Genomic DNA, 19,197 nt, shown 5'->3' on the forward strand with positions numbered 1-19,197 from the left:
TGCGTGGCCCAGCCTGCACGGCTCTCCCCTCTCCCTTGCCTGTCCACATCCAGTGAGAGCCAGGCCCCCTCCCCTGAGGCCAGGCAGGCCTGTGTCCTCTGCGCCGTGCCCGGGGGAGTCTCCCACGGGTCCCCTACCCCACATCCCAGAATACTGTGCAGAGTCCCCTCCACGGGGGAGCCAGCAGGTGCGGGGGAGGGGGGACAGCGGGCCTCTGAGCTCCGGGGATGGCCAAGCCCTCCCCCAAAACCCCATGCAGGGCGCCTGCAAACCCAGGGGCCTGGTGTCGGGCCGGGCGCCCGGTGCCGCTGGTGGGCACCCTGTCACCCCTCAGCCGAGGCGCTGGGGCACTGGAAGCCGCCGGAGCCGCGGTGCAGGGGCCGCTGCCCGCAGGCGACCTTGGCTTTCTGGAGGGGGGCACAGGACAGCCCGGCAGCAGAGGGGGCCACAGAGCGACAGCCACAAGCCAAGGCGAGCGGCCTCGGGCGGAGCCGGGACCACAGCCAGTGACGACACAGCATGAGGAGGGGTCCGAGGGAGACCCCTGCCCCTGCCCACCCCACCGCCATCTGCCAGGCTGACGCTTCTTCCTGCTCTCAGCTGAGACCCGGAGCTGAGCTCCCGCTGTGGCCGTGCACCTCCCTCAGCCTTAGTTTTCCCATCTGTGAAATTGGTTCAAGGCCTTGTGGTCCGGGAGAGGTCGGGGGTGCAGGGGGCTCGAGTCCTCACCCCGCCATGGCCTGCGTGGGACCCTGGGGTGGCCTCCCCAGGGGACGAGGCCACAGCCGCCTGCGGCCAACCACAGCCGTCCCCTCCCTCCCAGCAGGTGCCAGCACAGGTGACGGAGACACTTTAATCAGCGCGCCACGTCTGTGGCCACGTCTGCAGCCACGTCTGCAGCCACGTGACCACATCAAGAGCCAGGAGCCCAGGGCGCGGCCGGAGCGCTAGTACTTGAGCAGCCAGCGCGGCCTGTGTGAGCTCAGAGACGCAAAGTAGGACCACCACCATGGCTTGCCCCCTGCAGCCGGCTGCCTACGCGCCCCAAGGGGCTCGAGGCCGGGCTCTGTAGGCTCCCCCCAAGGGCCAGCGCCGTCCAGCGGGTCTCGGGGCCCGGCCCTGGCTCTCCGCGCCCCAAGAAGGCCCTGTTTGGACCCCAGCCCCAGGGGCTGCAGGATGAAGTCCACGCGGCCAGCTTTCCTCATGCGGAGCGGGATGGTGACCTTCTTGATGACCTTGGAGTAGCCGGGCGCCTGGGCGATGACGATGTGGGAGCCCGGGGGCAGCAGCCTCCAGTAGTCACCGTCGGGGGCTGGGGGCGAACAGAATAAAAGGACCCTCGCCGGGGCCGCGGACACGGGGTGGGGGAGGCCAGCAGGGGCCCAGGCGGGGACTTCTGCTCCTCTCTGCACCTGCCTGGGTGGTCTCCCTGCCTGTTCCCTCAACCAGACTCCTACCCACACCTCAGAGCCCTGCCTAGGGCTGCCTCTGCTCTGAAGACCCCACTGAGCAGCCCCAGCCCCACTCCCCCCCAGACCCCTCACTCCCGAGGGCAGCCGGAGCCGGGGCTGGGCACGGGACGCGCCGTTCATCCACGGGGCGAGGACGCTGGGGTATGAACAAGGGGCTCAGGGGCAGGTGAGACCCGAGAGGGAGGTGGCTCCCAGGTGTTCAGAGCAGGGCCAGGCGGGAGCCGGCTCCTCCCCAGCACGTGGCTGCCTCCCAGTGAGCACCGAGCACCCAGCACCAGGAACAGGCTCCTCCCCAACACGTGGCTGCCTCCCAGTGAGCACCGAGCACCTAGCACCAGGAACAGACTCCTCCCCGACACATGGCTGCCTCCCAGTGAGCACCGAGCACCTAACACCAGGAACAGGCTCCTCCCCGGCACGTGGCTGCCTCCTGGCGAGCACTGAGCACCTAGCACCAGGAACAGGCTCCTCCCCGACACGTGGCTGCCTCCCAGTGAACACTGAGCACCTAGCACCAGGAACAGGCTCCTCCCCGACACGTGTCTGCCTCCCAGTGAACACTGAGCACCTAGCACCAGGAACAGGCTCCTCCCCGGCACGTGGCTGCCTCCTGGCGAGCACTGAGCACCTAGCACCAGGAACAGGCTCCTCCCCGACACGTGGCTGCCTCCCAGTGAGCACCGAGCACCTAGCACCAGGAACAGGCTCCTCCCCGACACGTGGCTGCCTCCCAGTGAGCACTGAGCACCTAGCACCAGGAACAGGCTCCTCCCCGACACGTGGCTGCCTCCTGGGAAGCACTGAACACTGGGAGTGGCTCACCTGTGGTGATGTCATGTCGGATGCCCTTGACTGAGATGCGGGCGTTCTTGACTGGCTTGCCAAATTTGTCCATCACCACGCCCTTGATGCCACGGTGCACCTGCAGACAGGGAGGAGGCGTGGAGCCGGTGCCAGCTGCCGGGCGGTTTTGAGCAGGGCACTCCCCGCTCTGTGCCTCCATTTCCCCAGGTGGCAGGCCACGCCCTCCCGATCCACCCCACGCGTCCCGGGTGTGCAGGGACCCCACGTTCTGCCCGACTCGGCTCCTGGCCCCCAGTGTCCCTGTCATGACTTCTCAGCTCCCGCCCCCCTTTCCGGCTGCAGAGAGGACACAGGGGACAGCCTGCACTCTGGCGACAGCCCTGGCACCGGGTGAGCTGCCCTGGCCCTCAGCGTGTATCCCTGTCTGCACACGTCCTGCGATTCCACACCCCCGGGACTTTCCACAGAGCAGCCCCCCACAGAGCCACCTGCTCCAGGACAGCCTTGAAGAGACAGTGACCAGCCCGACTGCCCTCGCTCCATCCAGCAAAAACAGCACGGGCGCCGAGGTTGGAGGGGACCGGGACCCCTGGGTGAGGGGACGCAGAGCGGCAAGGCGACCCCCTGCAAGCCGGCATGAGTGTCCAGCCACGCGAGGGACACAGATGGGTTTGCTGCTTCCCAAGTCAGAGCACGGGGCAGACCGGGAGTGCAGCGGGAGGGGTGTCGCTCTGGGGCCGGCGCTGTGACACAGCCGGTTAGCGCCGCCTGCGACAGCGACTTCCCACACAAGTGCAGACTGGAATCCCGGCTGCGCCACTTCCTGTCCAGCTCCCTGCTAATGCACCCGGAAAGCAGCGGCTCCCGGCCACCACCGTGGGAGACCCGGATGAAGCGCCTGGCTTCACCCTGGCCCGGCGCCAGCTGTTCCAGCCATTTGGGGAGTGACACGTGTCTCCCCTTCCGCCCTCTCTCTGTAACTCTGCCTTTGAAATAAATATTTAAAAATAGATGAAATTTTTTAAAAATATAAAAGTAGCAGCCACTTGGGACGCCCACCCCTCACCTCGGAGCGGCTGGGTTGGGTCCTGGCTCTCATTCCAATGTCCTGCTGCCCTCCGAAGCATCAGTACTCGGGCCCCTGCCTCCCACCTGGGAGACCTGGGTGGAGTCCCTGGCTCCCGGCTTTGCCCTGGCCCAGCCCTGGCTGTGGAGTGAGCCAGCGGATGGAAGATCAATCCATCGGTCCATCAATCAGTCCATCTATCTCTGCCTTTCAAAATAAGCGCAAATACTCTTTTTAATCGAAGCTGGAAGCAAGCGTTGAAGCCGAAGAGACTTCTCACCCTGCTCATCTTCACACGGACACAGCCACAAAAACCCCAGGGAGCGCAGAGCCGGGGGCCCAGGGCGCGGCCGGACCACCGCCAACTCCGCCCTCCCGCGGGGGTCTGTTCTTCTCCAGGGCAAACACAGACTCCACCCAGGGCCCGTGGGCAGTTTGCTGCTTTGCTCCTCTGCTTCCCACACCATCAAATGGGCGCCAGTAGAGCGCCAGCCCCCCAAAAGCTTGCGTGGGGCCGAAGGGGTGGGGCAACAAGGACCCCGGCCGCCCCGCCCCTCCGTGGCTCCTCCGCCTGTCCGTTCAGAGCCCCCTCGCCGGCTCCCTTCAGGGCCTTCTACACTCAGCCCGCCCTCTTCCTCCAGGCAGCCCTCCCTGGTGTCCATCCAGGTCAGCTCCGGGCTCCGCTCTCCCAGGCACGCCGCGTGCAGGGTTTTGGCCATCCGCGCTCGGGCGCCGCAGGGTCATCTCCGTGCGCAGCAGGAGCCGGGGAGGAGATGGCCGCCCCGCCCCCGACACCCGCCCAGGCCTGCTGAGCGTCACCGCGGGAGGGACTTCAATTGGCCCCGACAGGCGCGATGCTTATCAGAGGGCAGCGCCCGGTGGTCCTGGGGCGGCGTCTCGGAGCCAGGGCGCGTGCTGCCGGCGGCCTGTGCGCCATTAAATCTTCATCTCCCAAGACTTCACGAGCAATATCCACGGAGGAATCCCAGACGCACGGAAGGCTCCTCGGGACTCATCTCCACCAGACGGCCATAAAACTGCACGCGAGCCAGGGCCTGGCCCAAGGAGCGTGGGCCACCGGCACAGCCGCGGGAAGGGACTCCAGCCGCGCCACAGGCCTGGGGAAGCTCTGCCTGGCCCTGGCAGCTTCCAGAACGTTCTAGCAGCAGGAGCTCACACACAGGACAGGCAGCCTGGGGCTCGGGCTCTGAGACGCCGCCGGGCCACCTCCCTGATCCTCTGTCGCCCCTGAGCCCTGGGGGTGAACGGGCAGCCCCCATGCGCCCGCGTGACGCCCCGCGCGCTGACCTGCACCTGCACAGCAGGCAGAGTCTTCAAGACGCCTGGGAGAAGCAGCAGACGCCTGCACTCCCCAGCATCTCCACCTCTGACCGCACACGAGCCCTCAGCACCCTACCGCACCCCCCCCCCGGGGAGGCCACACACACCCCGGGCATCGGCGCCTGGGGACTGGGGCTCAGACCCCACTCCCCGCCCACCTGCCTGCTCCCCGGGGGGGGGGGCCGCAGCTGCCCTCAGCCAGGCCACGGCCCACCCCTGCACAGCGCCCTACCCGTCGCCACGGCCACGCCCCTCGCTCTGGCCCCCGGGGCCCCGCCCTCTGCTCAGCTCTCCCGTTGCCCGGCTTCTCCCACTCCTTTAAGACAAAGCCCAGGAGCTAGCTCCTCCAGGGAGGGCTGGGCCGGGGCGGGGCAGGGACCCCCCCCCCCCCCGGCTCACCATCTCCACGAAGCTCAGCAGTGACTCCTTGTTGTGCTGCCACAGCGTGTACAGGGCCTCCTCGGGCGGGAACTTCACGCAGCCCAGCTCCACCGTGATCTCAAAGCAGTTGCTGTGCAGGTAGTTGAAGTCGGACATGCCTGCGGCACGGAGGCGAGCCCGTCAGGCCCCGCTGCCCCTCTCCCCGCGGAGCCAGGCGTGGTCTCGAATCCCCCCTTCCCGGGGCGTGGGGCGCTGGACGTCTGCGGGTCGGGCGTCGTAGTCCCTGTCCTCACCGCACGGAGCAGTGGGCGAGGCGCAGGCCTCAGCACCCACCCTCGGCATTCCCACGGGAGGGGTGGGGGCGCAGCCGCACGGCGAGCCCCACCCTGTCCTCTGACCTGACCCGATTGCTCCTGGGGGGCTGGCAGCAGCTGGCACCACACGGGCCCCTGCCCAGGGGGCCCCGAGGACACCAGACTCCCAGGGACGTCCACTGAGCTGGACACTGGGTGGATGAGGCTCTTACTACCCCCATGGGGCAGCTGGGGCTGGGCACCCACGCCGCGTGCAGCCCCCTCCCACTCTGCCAGCTGTGTCTGCTGTGGCCACAGCCACCTCCTCCCCAGGGCAGCTCCTCCCGTGTGGCCGCCTCCGCTCCATTGGGCCCCAGCCCCGCTCGCCGGCCTCTGTGCCTGCCCTGGGTCATGGTGGCTGCGGGACGGGGCCTCTCTCAGCTCAGCTCCCTGGGGCCCTGTGTGAGAGTCAGAAAAACTGCGCCCCCGAGATCTGGGGGAGCGAGGAGCTGCCTTTCGGGGGGTGAGGGGGAGGCTGCAGGTGCGGGGCGTGGCTCTGGGACACGCAGAGGGGGTGCCCCCAGCCGAGGGCACAAGAGGAGTGAGGAGACACAGCCGCAGCCTGAGCCCTGCCCGCCTCGGGCCCTGCACCAGGCCAAGGCCTCCTCGCCCTCGGTCAGTGCTGGGGGTGGGGCACACCCAGGGGTCTGACCCAGCAGGGGCCGCTCTGGGCACCCACGCAGCTCCCCGAGGGCAGCCTTGGCACACAGAGGTTTGGGTGCCGGTGAAGCAGAGGATCCGGGGAAGGCACAGACCCCGCCCCAGGGCCTCCTGTGGGGCTGCTCCGGGCCCAAGAGCGCCCCGGTGTCGGGCACACACAGTGCTAGCACCCCGCATTCTCTGCAGGGTCACGGGGCCTCGTGCTGCCTCCCCCAGCCCACTCAGCCCCTACAGGGCAGGACGGTGGGGTGTGAGAGCTCAGAGAACAAACCCAACACCCCCATGGCCACACCTCCATGACCACACCCTGAGCCACACCCATGACCACACCCCATGGCCACACCTCCATGACCACACCCCGGGCCACACCCATGGTCACACCCCATGGTCACACCTCCATGACCACACCGCAGGCCACACCCATGACCACACCCCATGGCTACGCCTCCACAGCCACACCTCCATGACCATACCCCAGAGCCACACCCATGGCCACACCTCCATGACCACACCCCAGGCCACACCCATGACCACACCCCATGGCTACGCCTCCACAGCCACACCTCCATGACCATACCCCAGAGCCACACCCATGGCCACACCTCCATGGCCACAACCCGAGGGCCACACCCGTGACCACACCCATAATCACACCCAGGGCCACACCCCGGGGCCATACCCCAGGGCCACACCCATAACCACACCCATGACCACACCTCATGGCCACACCTCCATGACCACAACCCCAGGGCCACACCCATGACCACAACCCCAGGGCCACACCCATGACCATACCCTGTGGCTACGCCCCCACAGACATACCTCCATGACCACACCCCAGGCCACGTCCATGACCACACCTCAGGGCCACGCCCATGACACACCCCGGGGCCACACCCATGACACACCTCAGGGCCACGCCCATGACACACCCCTGGCCACACCCATGACCGCACCCCTGGGGCCGCACCCCATGACCACACCCCATGGCACATCCCCATGACCACACCCATGACACACCTCAGGGCCACGCCCATGACACACCCCCGGGGCCACGCCCATGACCGCACCCCAGGGCCACACCCATGGCCGCACCCCAGGCCACGTCCATGACCACACCCCAGGCCACACCCATGACACACCTCAGGGCCACGCCCATGACACACCCCCAGGGCCACACCCATGGCCGCACCCCAGGGCCACGCCCATGACCGCACCCCTGGGGCCGCACCTCCCGTGAAGCTGTACCAGTCAGCCCCGTTGATGATGCTGCCCCGCGTCAGGAAGTTGCCTCCACACCTGTTCTCCGACCTGTCCATCATCATGGGGTGCGCGTCGGCGTAGGCTCTGGCCAGCAGCTTGAACATCTGCCAAGCACGAGCGAGAGGTGTTCCCTTGGCCACAGGACCAGCCTCGCAGAACACCTCGGAGAGGGGCCAGGAGGGGCGGGGCTGCCCAGCCGACGCCTGCGGCACAGGTGCAGCGAGGAGGTCCCGGAGGACAAAGGCCCGGAGGCGGCGGGCCACCTGTGGTGGCTGAGCCCCTGCACGCGTGTGGGCTGTGTCTCGGGGACACTCCTCAGCGGCGCTGGTGGAGGAGGCAGTGTGCCGTGGGGGTGGGGTGGAGGCGGGGCCAGCCGCATTTCCAGGAAGTTTCTCTCCCCACCAGACCTCACTATGAATAACGACCCTGGCTCCTCTGCCCGGCCCGGCGGCAGCTGCCGGATTCACCTGCAGGAAGCCCCTGCCCCGCCCGCCCACGCCTGGACCGCAGGCGTCTCCACCGCCTGGCCCAGGGCTGGGCCTGTCTGCTGTGGCGGGGATCCCGGGGTGCAGGGGCCTCCCCGCCCACACACACCCCTCTGGGGTGGGGTCTCAGCTCTCCACAAGCCCCAGGAGGGCACCGGGTCTGACCAGGTGCTGCAGGGACCCTCCTGCACAGCCTGGGCTCCGTCAGAAAGGGGGACACTGGGTGGGCAGGGCTCGGTGGCAGGGGGCCGCTGTGGCCCAGGGCGAGGGTCTCTCCAAGGCTGGGGTCCCAGGACCTGGCTGGGGGAGGCAGAGGCTGGGTCCAGGTTCTCAGAGGGGAGGCGTTGCGGTGCTGGCCCTGCAGGGGGAAGCTGAGCAGCCAAGCCCAGCACTCCCGTCCTCCGCTCCCCGGGGCTGGCACATCGGGACCCAGGCATGGTCTGCTGTGTGCAGCGGGCCCCCCTCCGGCTGAACCAGGTCACAGGGGCTGCAGGTGCCGCCTGCAGGTGGACAGTGGGGTCTGCTACACACATGCACTGCCCGCCGTGTCTCTCCACCCCCCAGCCCCACTACCCATCTGACAATGGGCCTGCCGGTGGGGCCAGGGTCCCTCTCTGCTGCTCCCCAGGCCTCCCCCCACCCCTGCCCCGTCTGCTGGGCTAAGGCACAGAAGGCAGCTGCTCCGACGGGCCCCAGACCCCGGCGGTGTGAGAGCCGCAGGCTGGGCTCAAGGCGCTCCCCGCCCAGAGCGTGGACACAGGCACACTCGGAGCTGCCGGGAGGGCTGGCGGGGACGGAGGCAGGGACCCAGGGGCACTGGCCCGAGGACCCCACCTGCTCGCTCCTGCCTGTGGGGCCCGTGGCAGGCTGCAGCCACGCCAGTGCCTGGGGTGTGGGCAACAGGGCAGGATTCCAGAGCAGGGACAGGTGCCGTCCCCAGCCTTGGATCTCGGCTGGAGGTGGCGGAAGTGGGGGGGAGGGGGGTCCTTGGACGCCCCACCAGCCAGCCCCTCCCGTCTGCGTCTCTCCTGGGACGCTCAGGCTTCCACAGAGACCACCGCAGCTGTGGAGCCGCAGGGTCATCGACCCGCGACTGATGGCTGGTGGGGGTGGGGGTGGGGGTGGGGGCGTTTGCTCTGGCTCTGGTGGGACGCATTGAGGTGAGCTGCCCCGGCCCTGGGCGTCTGTGGAGGGGCTCCTGCCGCCAGCGCCTGCCCAGGGAGGGGGCGGGCGACCGCGGGGACAGCAGCACCTGTGCCGACCCTGCCCGAGCTCCAAGCCCAGAGCGAGTGAAAGAATGGGGGGGGGGGCTATGACGGCGCAGCACAAGCACACCAGCGACCCCCGGGCTCTCCTGCGGGCGGGCCTGGTCCAGCCACCCCCCACCCCACTTTCCCCCGGCCACGCCCCTGCCGCGGGGCCGCCCTCTCCCCGGTGTTGGGGCCGGGGTGGGGCCGGGCTGGGGGTCTGCGTGTTGGCTATGGGGAGAGCAGGGGGGGCGGGAGGCCACGGTCGCCCGCGGGGCTGCGAAGGGCAGGGCCAGAATTCCGACCGCGCCCCCTGCGCGGACTCCCGCGGAGCCGCACGTGGTAAACGACGGGGGTGGGGGGTGATGCGGGACCCCGCCGGGGCGCCACGCACGCGGCAGCACTGCCCTCTGCCGGCGGCGCTGGGCACTGCGCCCTCGTCCAGCAGGCAAGGCGGGCACCCGGCCAGGGTGGCAGCCCCAGGCTCCCAAATGGGGACAGGTGGGTGGGCCGGGGAGCTCAGGGCAGGGGCGGGCTGGAGGCCTCCGGGGCAGGGGGCGTGGAACAGGGCGTGGAGAGGCTGGGGGCACAGGGACTCCTGCCCAGCGCCCACCCCCGCCCTCCCCACGGGCTCACCTTCTCGTCGGGCGTGGGGGAAAACATCTTTTCCTCGTGGGGGTGCTTGGACAGGTCGAAGGGGTAGGACACCACCAGGTCGCCCCCGTGGAGGCTGGCCGACAGCACGAAGGGCGCCGTGCGCATCCACTTCATTATGGCCTTCGTCTCGGGCGCCACCTGCCAGGGGCGGGGCCGCCCTCAGCACTCAATGCCCACCAGGAACCCCTCCCTGGCCTCCCGGGCTGTCACCTCGTCCCAGCAGCCTTCCAGGGCCCTCAGAGGCTGGGATGCCTGTTCCGGACTGTCCTCGGTCCCTGCACTGAGCCAGTGACACAGCTGCAGGTGCACCAGCCCCTGGGACGGGCAGCTCCTTGGGGGAGAGCCCCTGGCCCACCCCGTGCACAGGCTGGGGGAGGCGTACTCGGATGGACAGAGCACCATGGGGCTAGCCAGAGGCGGGGGCCACCTGCCCGGGGCTGGGTGTTTTCCACGCTATTCCCCAAACCCCACTGGAGCCCGCGAGGAGCTGCCCCCACTTCACAGACTGGAAATTTGGGCTTAGAGGAGCCGGGGGACCCCTGGGAGGCCCACAGAGGGGCTGGCCCTGAGCCCGGCGACGCCTACCTTACCCCACCAGTAGTGCTGCGGGATGGGGATGTGGTCAGTGCGGGAGCCGCGGGTCGCCGCCAGCCGGTAGTACTCGGACGTCAGGTCCGGGAAGTTGCGGTTCAAGTCCAGGTTCTGTGCGTTCTGCCTCCCACTCGTCCATCCATTGTAGCCTGCACCCTGGACGACAGGTCAGCCCGGCCAGGGTCAGCGCCCAGACTGAGGCTTGGCATGGCCGCCGGTCAGAGCTGGGCTCCAGCCTCCCTCTGGCTCTGAGCCGCGAGCTCGCTCGTGTCTGCCAGCCCCTCCTCCACCCCCTTCCTCCCTCCCTCCCACCTGCCCCCCTGCCACCTCACAAGGGTCACCCACGCTGCCCTCCGCACCTGCCTGCGCTCTGGTCCAGGACACGCCCGTGGGGGCTTCCCTGACCCCCGCAGCAGCCCAGTCACCTGCCCCTCTCCTCCCTCGCAGGCGCCACTTGCGTGATTCACCGTAATTCACCGCACCCGGCAGGGCTGCTGGCGGCCTCCCCGCCCCCCAAGCTGGTGCTGCTGCCTGTGGAACCCAACCTCCCGGCACAGGTGCCACGGTCGCCGCTAATAAAACCGGGAGCAGGTGAGCGAGCGTGGAGGGCGGCAGACCACGCCCTCCGGGCTGCCAGGCGCCCACCTCAGCAGCCGCCACCTCGTAGCCGTCGGGGTTCATGGAGGGCAGCAGGTGGATGCGGGTGGTGTTGAGCAGCCGCTGGACGCGGGCGTTGCCCAGCAGGTACTCGTTGCACAGGTACTGCGCCAGGTACAGCAGCATCTCCCGGCCCGCCACCTCGTTGCCATGGATGTTGCCAATGAGCTTCACCTCAGGCTCCACTGGGGGAGGGACGGAGACACGGGGGTCAGCGCAGAGCCCTGGGGCCCAGGGGCTCGAGGCCGCCTCAGCGAGGATGCCCAGGCGTGCCGGGCTTGTTCACGCTCATTCCTTGGGGCCCTGCCACCCGCGTGGGAGACCAGCATGGAGCTCCTGGCTCCTGGCTCTGGCGTGGTCCAGCCCCAGCTCTGTGGGTGTTTGGGGAGTGTGTATGTGTGTGTGTGAGAGAGGGAGTGTGTGTGTGTCTCCATCTCTATCATTCTGCTTTTCAAATAAATAAATAAATAAATCTTTAAAAAATAATAATAAGGTATGCTATCTCTGGTCCATGTGAATTTCATTGGCAGCCACATCTCACATTTGAGTAACAAGTCAAGATACACATTGGTACTTAGCTGGAAGTAACCCTCAATGGATGGGTGGACAGGTGGATGGACAGATGGGAGGGAGGGACTGGTGGGGGAGTGAATAGATGGATGGAGGAATGGGTGGGTGGGCTGGTGGCTGGATGGATTGGTGGGTAGATGGATGGATGGGTGGGTGGATGGGTGGATAGATCGGTGGGTGGATGGACTGGTGGGTGGACGGATGGTTTAGTGGACGGGTGGGTGAACAGATAGAGATGTGGGTGGGTAGATAGGTGGGTGGACGGGTGGACAGATGGACAGAGATGTGGATGGATGGGTGCATTGTTAGGTAGATCAATGGATTTGTAGATGGAAGGGTGGGTGGGTGGGTGGACAGATGGATGGAGACGTGGACGGGTGGGTACATGGATTCGGAGCCTGTTAGGCTTGCTGCTGTGGCGTGGGCACGTCAGCCCTCCCGAGTCACACACTTCCCTCGTGGAGAAGGCATCGCCCCGACTGCGTGCAGTCCAGTAGCCTTCGGCCCTGGGAGTGGAAGCCACGTCCCTCAGTCTTCCCAGTCCGAGGCTTTGCATCTCACACGCAGATGCTGCGGGTCCACGCACGATCGGAGAGCCCCGGCCATCAGCCCCAAACATCCAGAGCTGGGGGGCCCTGGAGACCCCTGTCGCCAGATGACCCCAACCCCTGCTGGGAGATAACACCACTGACCCCTGGGTTCCCAGTGTCCACACTACGGGCCCAGGGCGGTGAGGACGGGCTGAGGCGACCTGCCAGCCACGAGGTGCTGTGTGTGCCCGGGAGTGGATGTGGCTTTTTAAATGGAAAACGGCTTCAGTCCCCGAGGAGTCCCGGAGCTCAGAGCAAAAACCACCAGGTCTGCACTTGGTGGGGCAGGCACCAGGCCCGGCGCCGTGTGCCTCCGGCACCCGGGGCTCAGCGCTCCGGGAGCGTCGCGACCGCGGCTCTGCCCCTCCCGGGAGGCGCCCTCCTCCCTCTGCCCTCCCCCCACCCCGACTCCCTGCGTCTGTGCGGATTGTCCATCCGCTCCAGCCCTGCTCTGCCCTGGCGGGACAGCCTGGTCTCCCCAGCCCAAAGGCTACCGGGTGTCAGGCTGTCCCCGGGACGCCCGCCCGCCCGCCTTACTCAGCTCGTGCTGGCCCGGGCGGCTGGAGAACTCGATGACCAGCAGCTCCTTGCCCTCGAAGCTGCGGCCGATGCTGTAGGTCTTGGCCACGTGGGCGCAGCGGGCTGCCGTCCGCCGCAGCACCCGCACCATCTGGGCGTAGGAGTGGTGGGCGAAGCGGATGAAGGTGGGCGGCAGGCCCGAGGGCGGTGCCTCCTCGGGCTCCAGGGCACCTGGGGAAGCGTGGGGGGGGGGGTGCTGGGGTCAGCTGGGCGGGGCTGCCACGTGCTCCCCTATGGCCGGAGCTGCCCGCTGCCCGCTGCCCGCGGCCTCTGCCACCTCCTGGGCCCACCTGGCCACTGGCAGCGCCCTCGCCCCCTTCGTCCGCGGCACTGCAGCCGCCTGGGAGTGGGGCCTCCCTGCCAAACCCCATCTCTGTTTGGAGCTAAAACGCCCCAGAGCAACGGCCCCAGCAACAAAGGGGCGTGGGGCCACGCTTCCGGAACACAGAGCAGCACGAAGCGCAGGAGGGGGCCCCCTGGACGCTCGGCCCTGGGGCCGGCCGGCGGGCTCTGAGCCGTCTCCGCGTCTGGCTGGCAGTAGCCACGTCCGCGTTCTGCCGGGGGGCCTGGCAGCACTGGGAGAGGCCCCGCCCTGTGACTGCTGCCCCGTGCCGGCCGGCCACGGTGACTGAAGGGCAGGATGGAGAGAGGGCAGCTCCTAAGCCGGCGGCTTTTCCACCTGCTCCCTAGAGCAGCGGCCTCCGGGGACTGAGGCCCGGCTAGCGCACGGCAAGGACCCGGCTCTTGTCCCCGCGCCTCCGGTGCCCTGCTGATCAGATGCTGATGGGAAAGAGAGCAGGCGAAAGCAGCAATATGGTGACAGAAATGCCCGGAGTAACCTCCAACGCCGGTTCCCCCCCCACCCCACGCAGACACCACCCACCCACCCCCGCACCTGCGTGGGAGCCAGGAGCAGTCCGAGGGCTGGAGGCTCTGAGGGGAGCTGGGATCAGCCTGAGCCCACCCCCCCATGGCTCTGCCCCCCAGAGCAGTCTCATTCCGCTGGCCCCCCGAGTCCCAGCGCGGAGCCCAGTGTTGTGTGGACCCAGCCATGCACCTGCAGTGAATGACCTGGGGCCATCGGCCCTGGCTCCCCCCACACAAGGCAGGGGTCTGAGCCCCTCTCCACCACAGTGGGGGTCTCACATCCTGGGAAGCCCCCCGGGACCTGGCTCCTGGCGCTGTCCCGTGCGGCACACGCTGCTAGATTTCTGTTTAAACTCACAGGGAAACAGGGGGCCTGGGTCCTGCTGGCCACACTGCAGGTGCTCAGGGGCCACACGTGCCGACCATGGCTGCTGCCGTGGCCCCAGCACACAGGCAGCCCCCTGGCCTCTGGACGCCTCCTCCTCACTGCCTGTGTGCGCAGTGGCCCCCGGGGGCTGGAGGGACACAAGGGGCTCCCCCACAGCACTGCCCCCAGGTGCCTCAGGACCCCTAGGCACAGCTCCCAGGACCAAGGCCCAGGGTGCCCTGGGCCTGCCCATTCCACCCCCAGCCCTCTGTGCCCCCGAGGAGGCAAATCTGTCTCGGGGCAGCCCTCGCACGGTCCCCAGAGCCTCCTGCCCGGGCCTCTGGGGCAGCTCCTGCCCACCCTGGGCCGGGCCCCAGCCCACGCCCAGCAGCTTCCTGAGGGAGCCTGGCTGGGGCCGGTCCGGGCCAGCCTCGCCCACTCCCACTGTGCCCTGAGCCCACGTGGAGGCGCCCTCTGACCCACGCCTTCCTCTGCATCCAGCGAGGGGGCGCCCGGCCTGCCCAGGTCCCTGCGTCTGGCCCCCCTGCCGGGCCCCCCCTACCCCGCAGCGCCTGCAGGGGGTCGTGGCAGCCCTCGTCCTCGTCCGCAAAGTAGTGGCGGCAGTCGAGGAAGTATGGCCAGGCCATGTCGATGGCGTCGAAGGCCGGCTGGCAGCTCTCCCGCAGCGCCTCGCACACGCGCCTGCAGGGCCTGCGCGCCCGGCCGCCCTCGCACGGGGGCGCCAGCACGGCGCAGCCCAGCAGCCGCAGCTCGGGGTTGCACTGGCCCTCCAGCAGGTGGTGCAGGACGCTCAGCAGGATGTACTCGGAGCTGGCCTCCACCGCCTCCCGCGACCGGTGCTCCAGCAGGGTGGGCAGAGCCGTCCGGTTGTAGGCGGCGTCGGCGCAGGTCCTCAGCTGCAGGTCCACGCAGGTGGCTGAGGGGGGCAGGCAGGGGCAGCGGTCACTCCCGGCCAGGGCACCCACGGTCGGCCAGGGCACCAGGGCCTGCGAGAGACACCGGAGGAGGCTCCTGCGCCTGATCCTGAGTGGGCAAACGGGCGCAGGAGAGCCGGCCTGGGCTAGGGGGCGGGGAGGAGGCCGGCTGGGCCGCAGCCACAGGTGCACGGCCCCTGGAGACTCCGCCCCCAGGCGAAACCCTGCCCGGGACACGGCCACCTCTGCGTGGGGAGTCTGGCCCCTGGCGATGGGCGGGAAAAGGCAGCAGGGCTTGGGGGGCGGGGTCCCCAGGCCCCCACACCAGGGCAGGCTCCGCCTCTCCCAGCTCCAGAGGCCCCTGGCTCCATGCCCGTAGCTGTGCCCCAGGGAGCAGGGGCAGAGCCCGGAGGGGACAGCCGGAGGGGACAGCCGGAGGTGGACCCTGTGCCCCTGGGTCTCCTTGGAGCTGAGTGACGGGCCCTGTCACTCGTGCCCACCTTGGGAACGCCAGCCCTCTAGCGGGCTCGGGAGGGCACGTGGGGGTGGGGAGGGGTGCACCACTCGGGAGACACACGGGGGCCGGTACCTACCGCTGTCTGCAGCCCGCGGCCTGCGGCACTCACCTGCGGAGGACACGGCACCGCGTTAGGGACGCGCAGCCCTGCGCCCACTCACCCGTGCCCCTGCCACCATGGCGGCTCCCCCTGTCCCTGCAGGCACCTCCCTTCTCAGGCGAGGGGCTGAGCGGCTGGGGGCTCCCAGCGCTGGGGGCGCAGCACAGGGCCCCCCATCCTGCCCTGGGGACATGAAGCCCCTCCACGGTGGCGCCCAGCTCCAGGCAGCCCAGTCCCGGCCCCAACCTCCCGCGGCTCTGACCCCCACAAAGCCCCCTCCAAGGCCCAGGCGCGTGCAGGGCCCAGCCTCAGAGCCACCGCCCAGCTGCCGGCCACGGGCGGGGACGACGGGGACCAAAGAAAGGGCAGCAGGAGGCTGGGAGGGGCTTGGGGGCTCCAGCAGCCGGGGCTGGGGAAACCCCTCATCCTGAGCCCACTGGACACCCTGCCAGGCCACGTAGCCTGGAAGGCGGCCCCCCAGGTGGGGACAGAGCTGCAGCGGCCCCAGGTCTGCCCTGCTGGCCACACAGCTCCCGCTCCTGAGCCTTCCTGGTGCTCGGTTCCCCCGTGGAGGGGGCAGCCACAGCCCCCAGCCCCCGCACCAGCCAATTCCCCGAGCCTCAGGCGAGGACTGTGCCTCTGTTTCCTTGCAGGTCTGCTGGACGGGGAGCTGGCGTGGTGCCGGGTGGCCAGGGTGTGCCCGGTGAGCAGGGGCAGGGGCTGCCCATCGGACAGGTGCACCTGGGCAGCCGGGACCAGCACAGGTGGGAGACAGAGGGAGGGGCTGTCACCGAGCAGCACACACCAGGGCCGACCACGCCCCTGGCTCCAGGGGCTGCAAGCCGGGCTCTGAGGGAGCGCGCATCGGCCTCGCCCAGCTCCGGGTGGTCTGGGAGTCCCTCAGCTGTGGCCGCAGCCCTCCGACTGTCACAGGACCCCCCCCAAGTGTCCATCTACGTCCAGTTCTGTCCCAGGCATCACGCTCGGGGCCTGCCCTAACCCAGGTGACCCCGTCTTCTACAAAAACTCCGTCTCCAAGGAAGCTCAGGGCCACGGGCTCCAGACCTGCCACCTCGGAACCGCCGGGAGTGCGAAAGGCAGACCTGGAGGGTATAAAACCAGGCTGGACACGGCCGCCCCCACTGGGGGACCCCGAGGCCAAGTGTCATCACCCCATCCTAAGACAAGGGAAATCGCCTGGCTTTAACTGAATGACACATTAGCCTGCGCTGCCAGGAATAGGCCACAAGGTGGCAGCAGTTCTCCGCCCTCCCGAGCCCACAGCAGAATGAACCCAGACAGGGCAGGACATCACACAGCACAGAGGAGTCGGAGCTTGAACCCAGAGCCCGGGCCCCAGGCTCCCGCCAGCCAAGGGAGGAGGCCGAGGGCAGAGGGAGCGTCCAGGCCGGCCCTGAGCTCCTGGGGTGGCAGCTTTCGGGCACAGGGGCTGGACACTGCCTGCCGGCCTTGCCTGCGCCGGCTATGGTCTGGATACGGGACTCAGCTTGTACCCCCGTCTGCAAGGAGAGACCACGGGCTGGGGCCGCGGCCACACTCAGCACCAGCCGGGCCAGTGGCCCACCTGCTGGGTGAGGACAGGGCAGGTCAGGGGAAGCTCCCTGGAGGGGACGGCACGGTCTCCGACAAGCACGTGGTTCTAGGATTTCCTAGGATCTTTGGGGGGGGGGAGTTGCAGGGAGGGGGCGTCCATCAGTGACCCACACGCGTGAACATGCATGCAACACGCACGCACGCACACACGGCCATGCACCTGCCTGGCCTGGGCTCCTCTGCAAAGCCCCGGCTGAAGGATGGCGAGCAAGAGCGGCCGCGGCTCCTGCGCGTGGAGCCTTCGGTTCCCGGCACAGCTGCGGGGCCGGTGCCGGCCGAGGGGCTCCGAGGGGCTGGATCTGACCCTGCTGGGCCCTCGCATCCCAGAGCCCCACCCCCGGCCTCCAGGGGAGCGGGGTGCCACCGGCCGCGGGGACCCTCTCAGCGAGCCCTCGCACACGGGCACAAGCCCCCACCAGGCACAGCACCCCTCCCCATCCCCCACTTCCGGGACGGCGTCCACACCGCAGCCCCTAGCGGACGGGCGGAGCGGAAAGTTGGCGGCTGCCAAGGCCTCCCCATTCCTGGAAGGACCCAGGGCCGCGCTGGCCTCTCCCCTAGCCCTGGCCCGGCACCTGCTGGCTGGGACCTCGCCACAGGGGTGCCCCCTCCTGCTGCTCCCCGTCCTGCAAAGGACCTTGCCCCTGGCCCCCCCAGAGTCCCTCCACTGCGCCCTGGCCGGGGGTCCCATCTCCCTGCACGTGCAGAGCCCGACGCCCCCTCCCGGGCAAAGGCTCCTCCACCAGCCACGACCACAAGCCCACTCTGGGTCCCCAGCGCCACGTCCTACCCCCAGTGGGCGCGGGGCAGGGGGCCTCACCGGCAGGGTCCTGGGCAGGCTGGCACCCCGGCTGGAGGGCGGCCACGGCGGCAGCCAGGACGGCCAGGAGCAGCATGGTGGGCGCGGCGGCCGGCGAGGGCCCAGTGATGTGGCACTCGGGCCGCCCGGCTCTGCGCGCGCTCCGGCTCCCGCCCCCAGCGCAGGGGGGGGCCTGGGCGAGGGCGCGGAGTCGGGTTACAGCGGGCAGCACCAGACACCACCGCGAAGGGATGCAGCTGGGGGCGTGGGAGAGCAGATAAGCAGGGCGGCCCCCTCCCCGCCGCCCCTTCTCCAGGGCGGGGACCGCCCCCGCCGCCAGCTCGGGGTCCCGCCCACCGCCCACAAGCCGCGTGAACTCCCACGGACTGGCCTCGGTCTTGGCAGATGAGGGCGGGAGGGAGCGTGCCCCCAGCGTGGACACAGGGGGAGGTCTCTGTGTGGGAAGTTGGTGGGGCGGGGAGACCACAGGGGCCAGGCCCCCTCCGGGTTTTGCTGGCGGTGGGACCCAGCCCTTGGTCTGCTCTGGGGAGCCGGAGACCCTCCCACCGCCCATGCCTGTGTCGCCCAGGGCCACCGGGACCCAGGATCTCAGCCCCCAGGTGAGGAAGACGGCCCCCAGGCCCCTCCCGGGGAAGGGCCACCTGGTGCCCGTCCAGGTGTGCACACAGCTGCCCGCCAGCCAGAGTGCACCTGCAGGCAGCAGGCCCCGCGTCATTACCCACAGCCTGCACCGCCGAGCCCCTGCACCAGGTGCCCCTCTGCCAGGTGAGGCCCAGGGACGGCAGCGGGGGGCGGGGAGGGGTGTCCCAGCTCCTGCCCCCTCCCCGGGCCTGAGCCGGCCCACACCGCAGGAGGGCGGAGCTCAGGTCAAGCCCTCCCTCTGCCCCCTCCCCCGCCGGCTGTGCTCCTGTGCCAGGCGGCCACCCACAGGGGCACCCGAGGTTTGCGGGCCCCCTGCCTCCACCCCAGGGGCCGGCGGGGCTGGCGCTGGGAGCCCAGAGCTCCAGAGAGCTCTGCCTTCCTGGTGATCAGGTTTCCAGTCCTGGAGAAGGAGAGCAGCTCTGAGTAAGTTGTTTACTGGGCCACCGGGCACTTGGGACCTGACGCTGTTTTGCAACACGTCTAAGCTCACGTGAAAAGTATTTTTTTAATTAAAAAAAAGAGAGAGAGAGAGAGAGAGAGACCAGGGCCTAAGGCAAAGACAGCCGCGAGAGTGAGCCCCGCGGGCAGGCAGCACAGTGCGGGGAGAGGGTCTCGAGGC

General features: G+C 69.1%; 1 protein-coding gene across 2 annotated transcripts; it reads right to left on the reverse strand.

Annotated features, from left to right (window-relative positions):
- Window positions 1-839: 839 nt before the first annotated feature.
- Window positions 840-18,198, reverse strand: CPZ (carboxypeptidase Z). Of its 2 annotated transcripts, XM_070069539.2 has the most exons (11): window positions 17,937-18,196; window positions 15,479-15,511; window positions 14,513-14,887; window positions 12,675-12,887; window positions 10,966-11,162; window positions 10,315-10,476; window positions 9,709-9,867; window positions 7,309-7,444; window positions 5,083-5,222; window positions 2,295-2,394; window positions 840-1,312 (listed from the first exon to the last, which is right to left on the reverse strand). In XM_070069539.2, exons 1-11 carry the CDS (start codon window positions 18,010-18,012, stop codon window positions 948-950), a joined length of 1,956 nt encoding a protein of 651 aa, XP_069925640.1. In that variant the 5' UTR covers window positions 18,013-18,196; the 3' UTR covers window positions 840-947. The 2 variants fall into 2 exon arrangements, with proteins under 2 accessions (XP_069925640.1, XP_069925641.2); XM_070069540.2 differs by lacking the exons at window positions 14,513-14,887; window positions 15,479-15,511 and having other exon boundaries at window positions 17,937-18,198.
- Window positions 18,199-19,197: the final 999 nt, after the last annotated feature.

This window comes from Oryctolagus cuniculus, chromosome 2 (genome assembly GCF_051225735.1).
Source record: "Oryctolagus cuniculus isolate XC-2025 breed Fujian yellow rabbit chromosome 2, ASM5122573v1, whole genome shotgun sequence".
Taxonomy (NCBI): Eukaryota; Metazoa; Chordata; class Mammalia; order Lagomorpha; family Leporidae; genus Oryctolagus; species Oryctolagus cuniculus.

Bases quoted from the DNA above. Each gene is read 5' to 3' on its own strand.
- CPZ (XM_070069539.2), bottom strand. From the start codon at position 18,012: ATGCTGCTCCTGGCCGTCCTGGCTGCCGCCGTGGCCGCCCTCCAGCCG. The intron at 15,512-17,936 runs GTGAGGCCCCCT...TGTCCTCCGCAG, and splicing joins GCCTGCCCAGGACCCTGCCG to GTGAGTGCCGCAGGCCGCGG. The intron at 11,163-12,674 runs GTAAGGCGGGCG...TCCCTCCCCCAG, and splicing joins CCCGGGCCAGCACGAGCTGA to TGGAGCCTGAGGTGAAGCTC.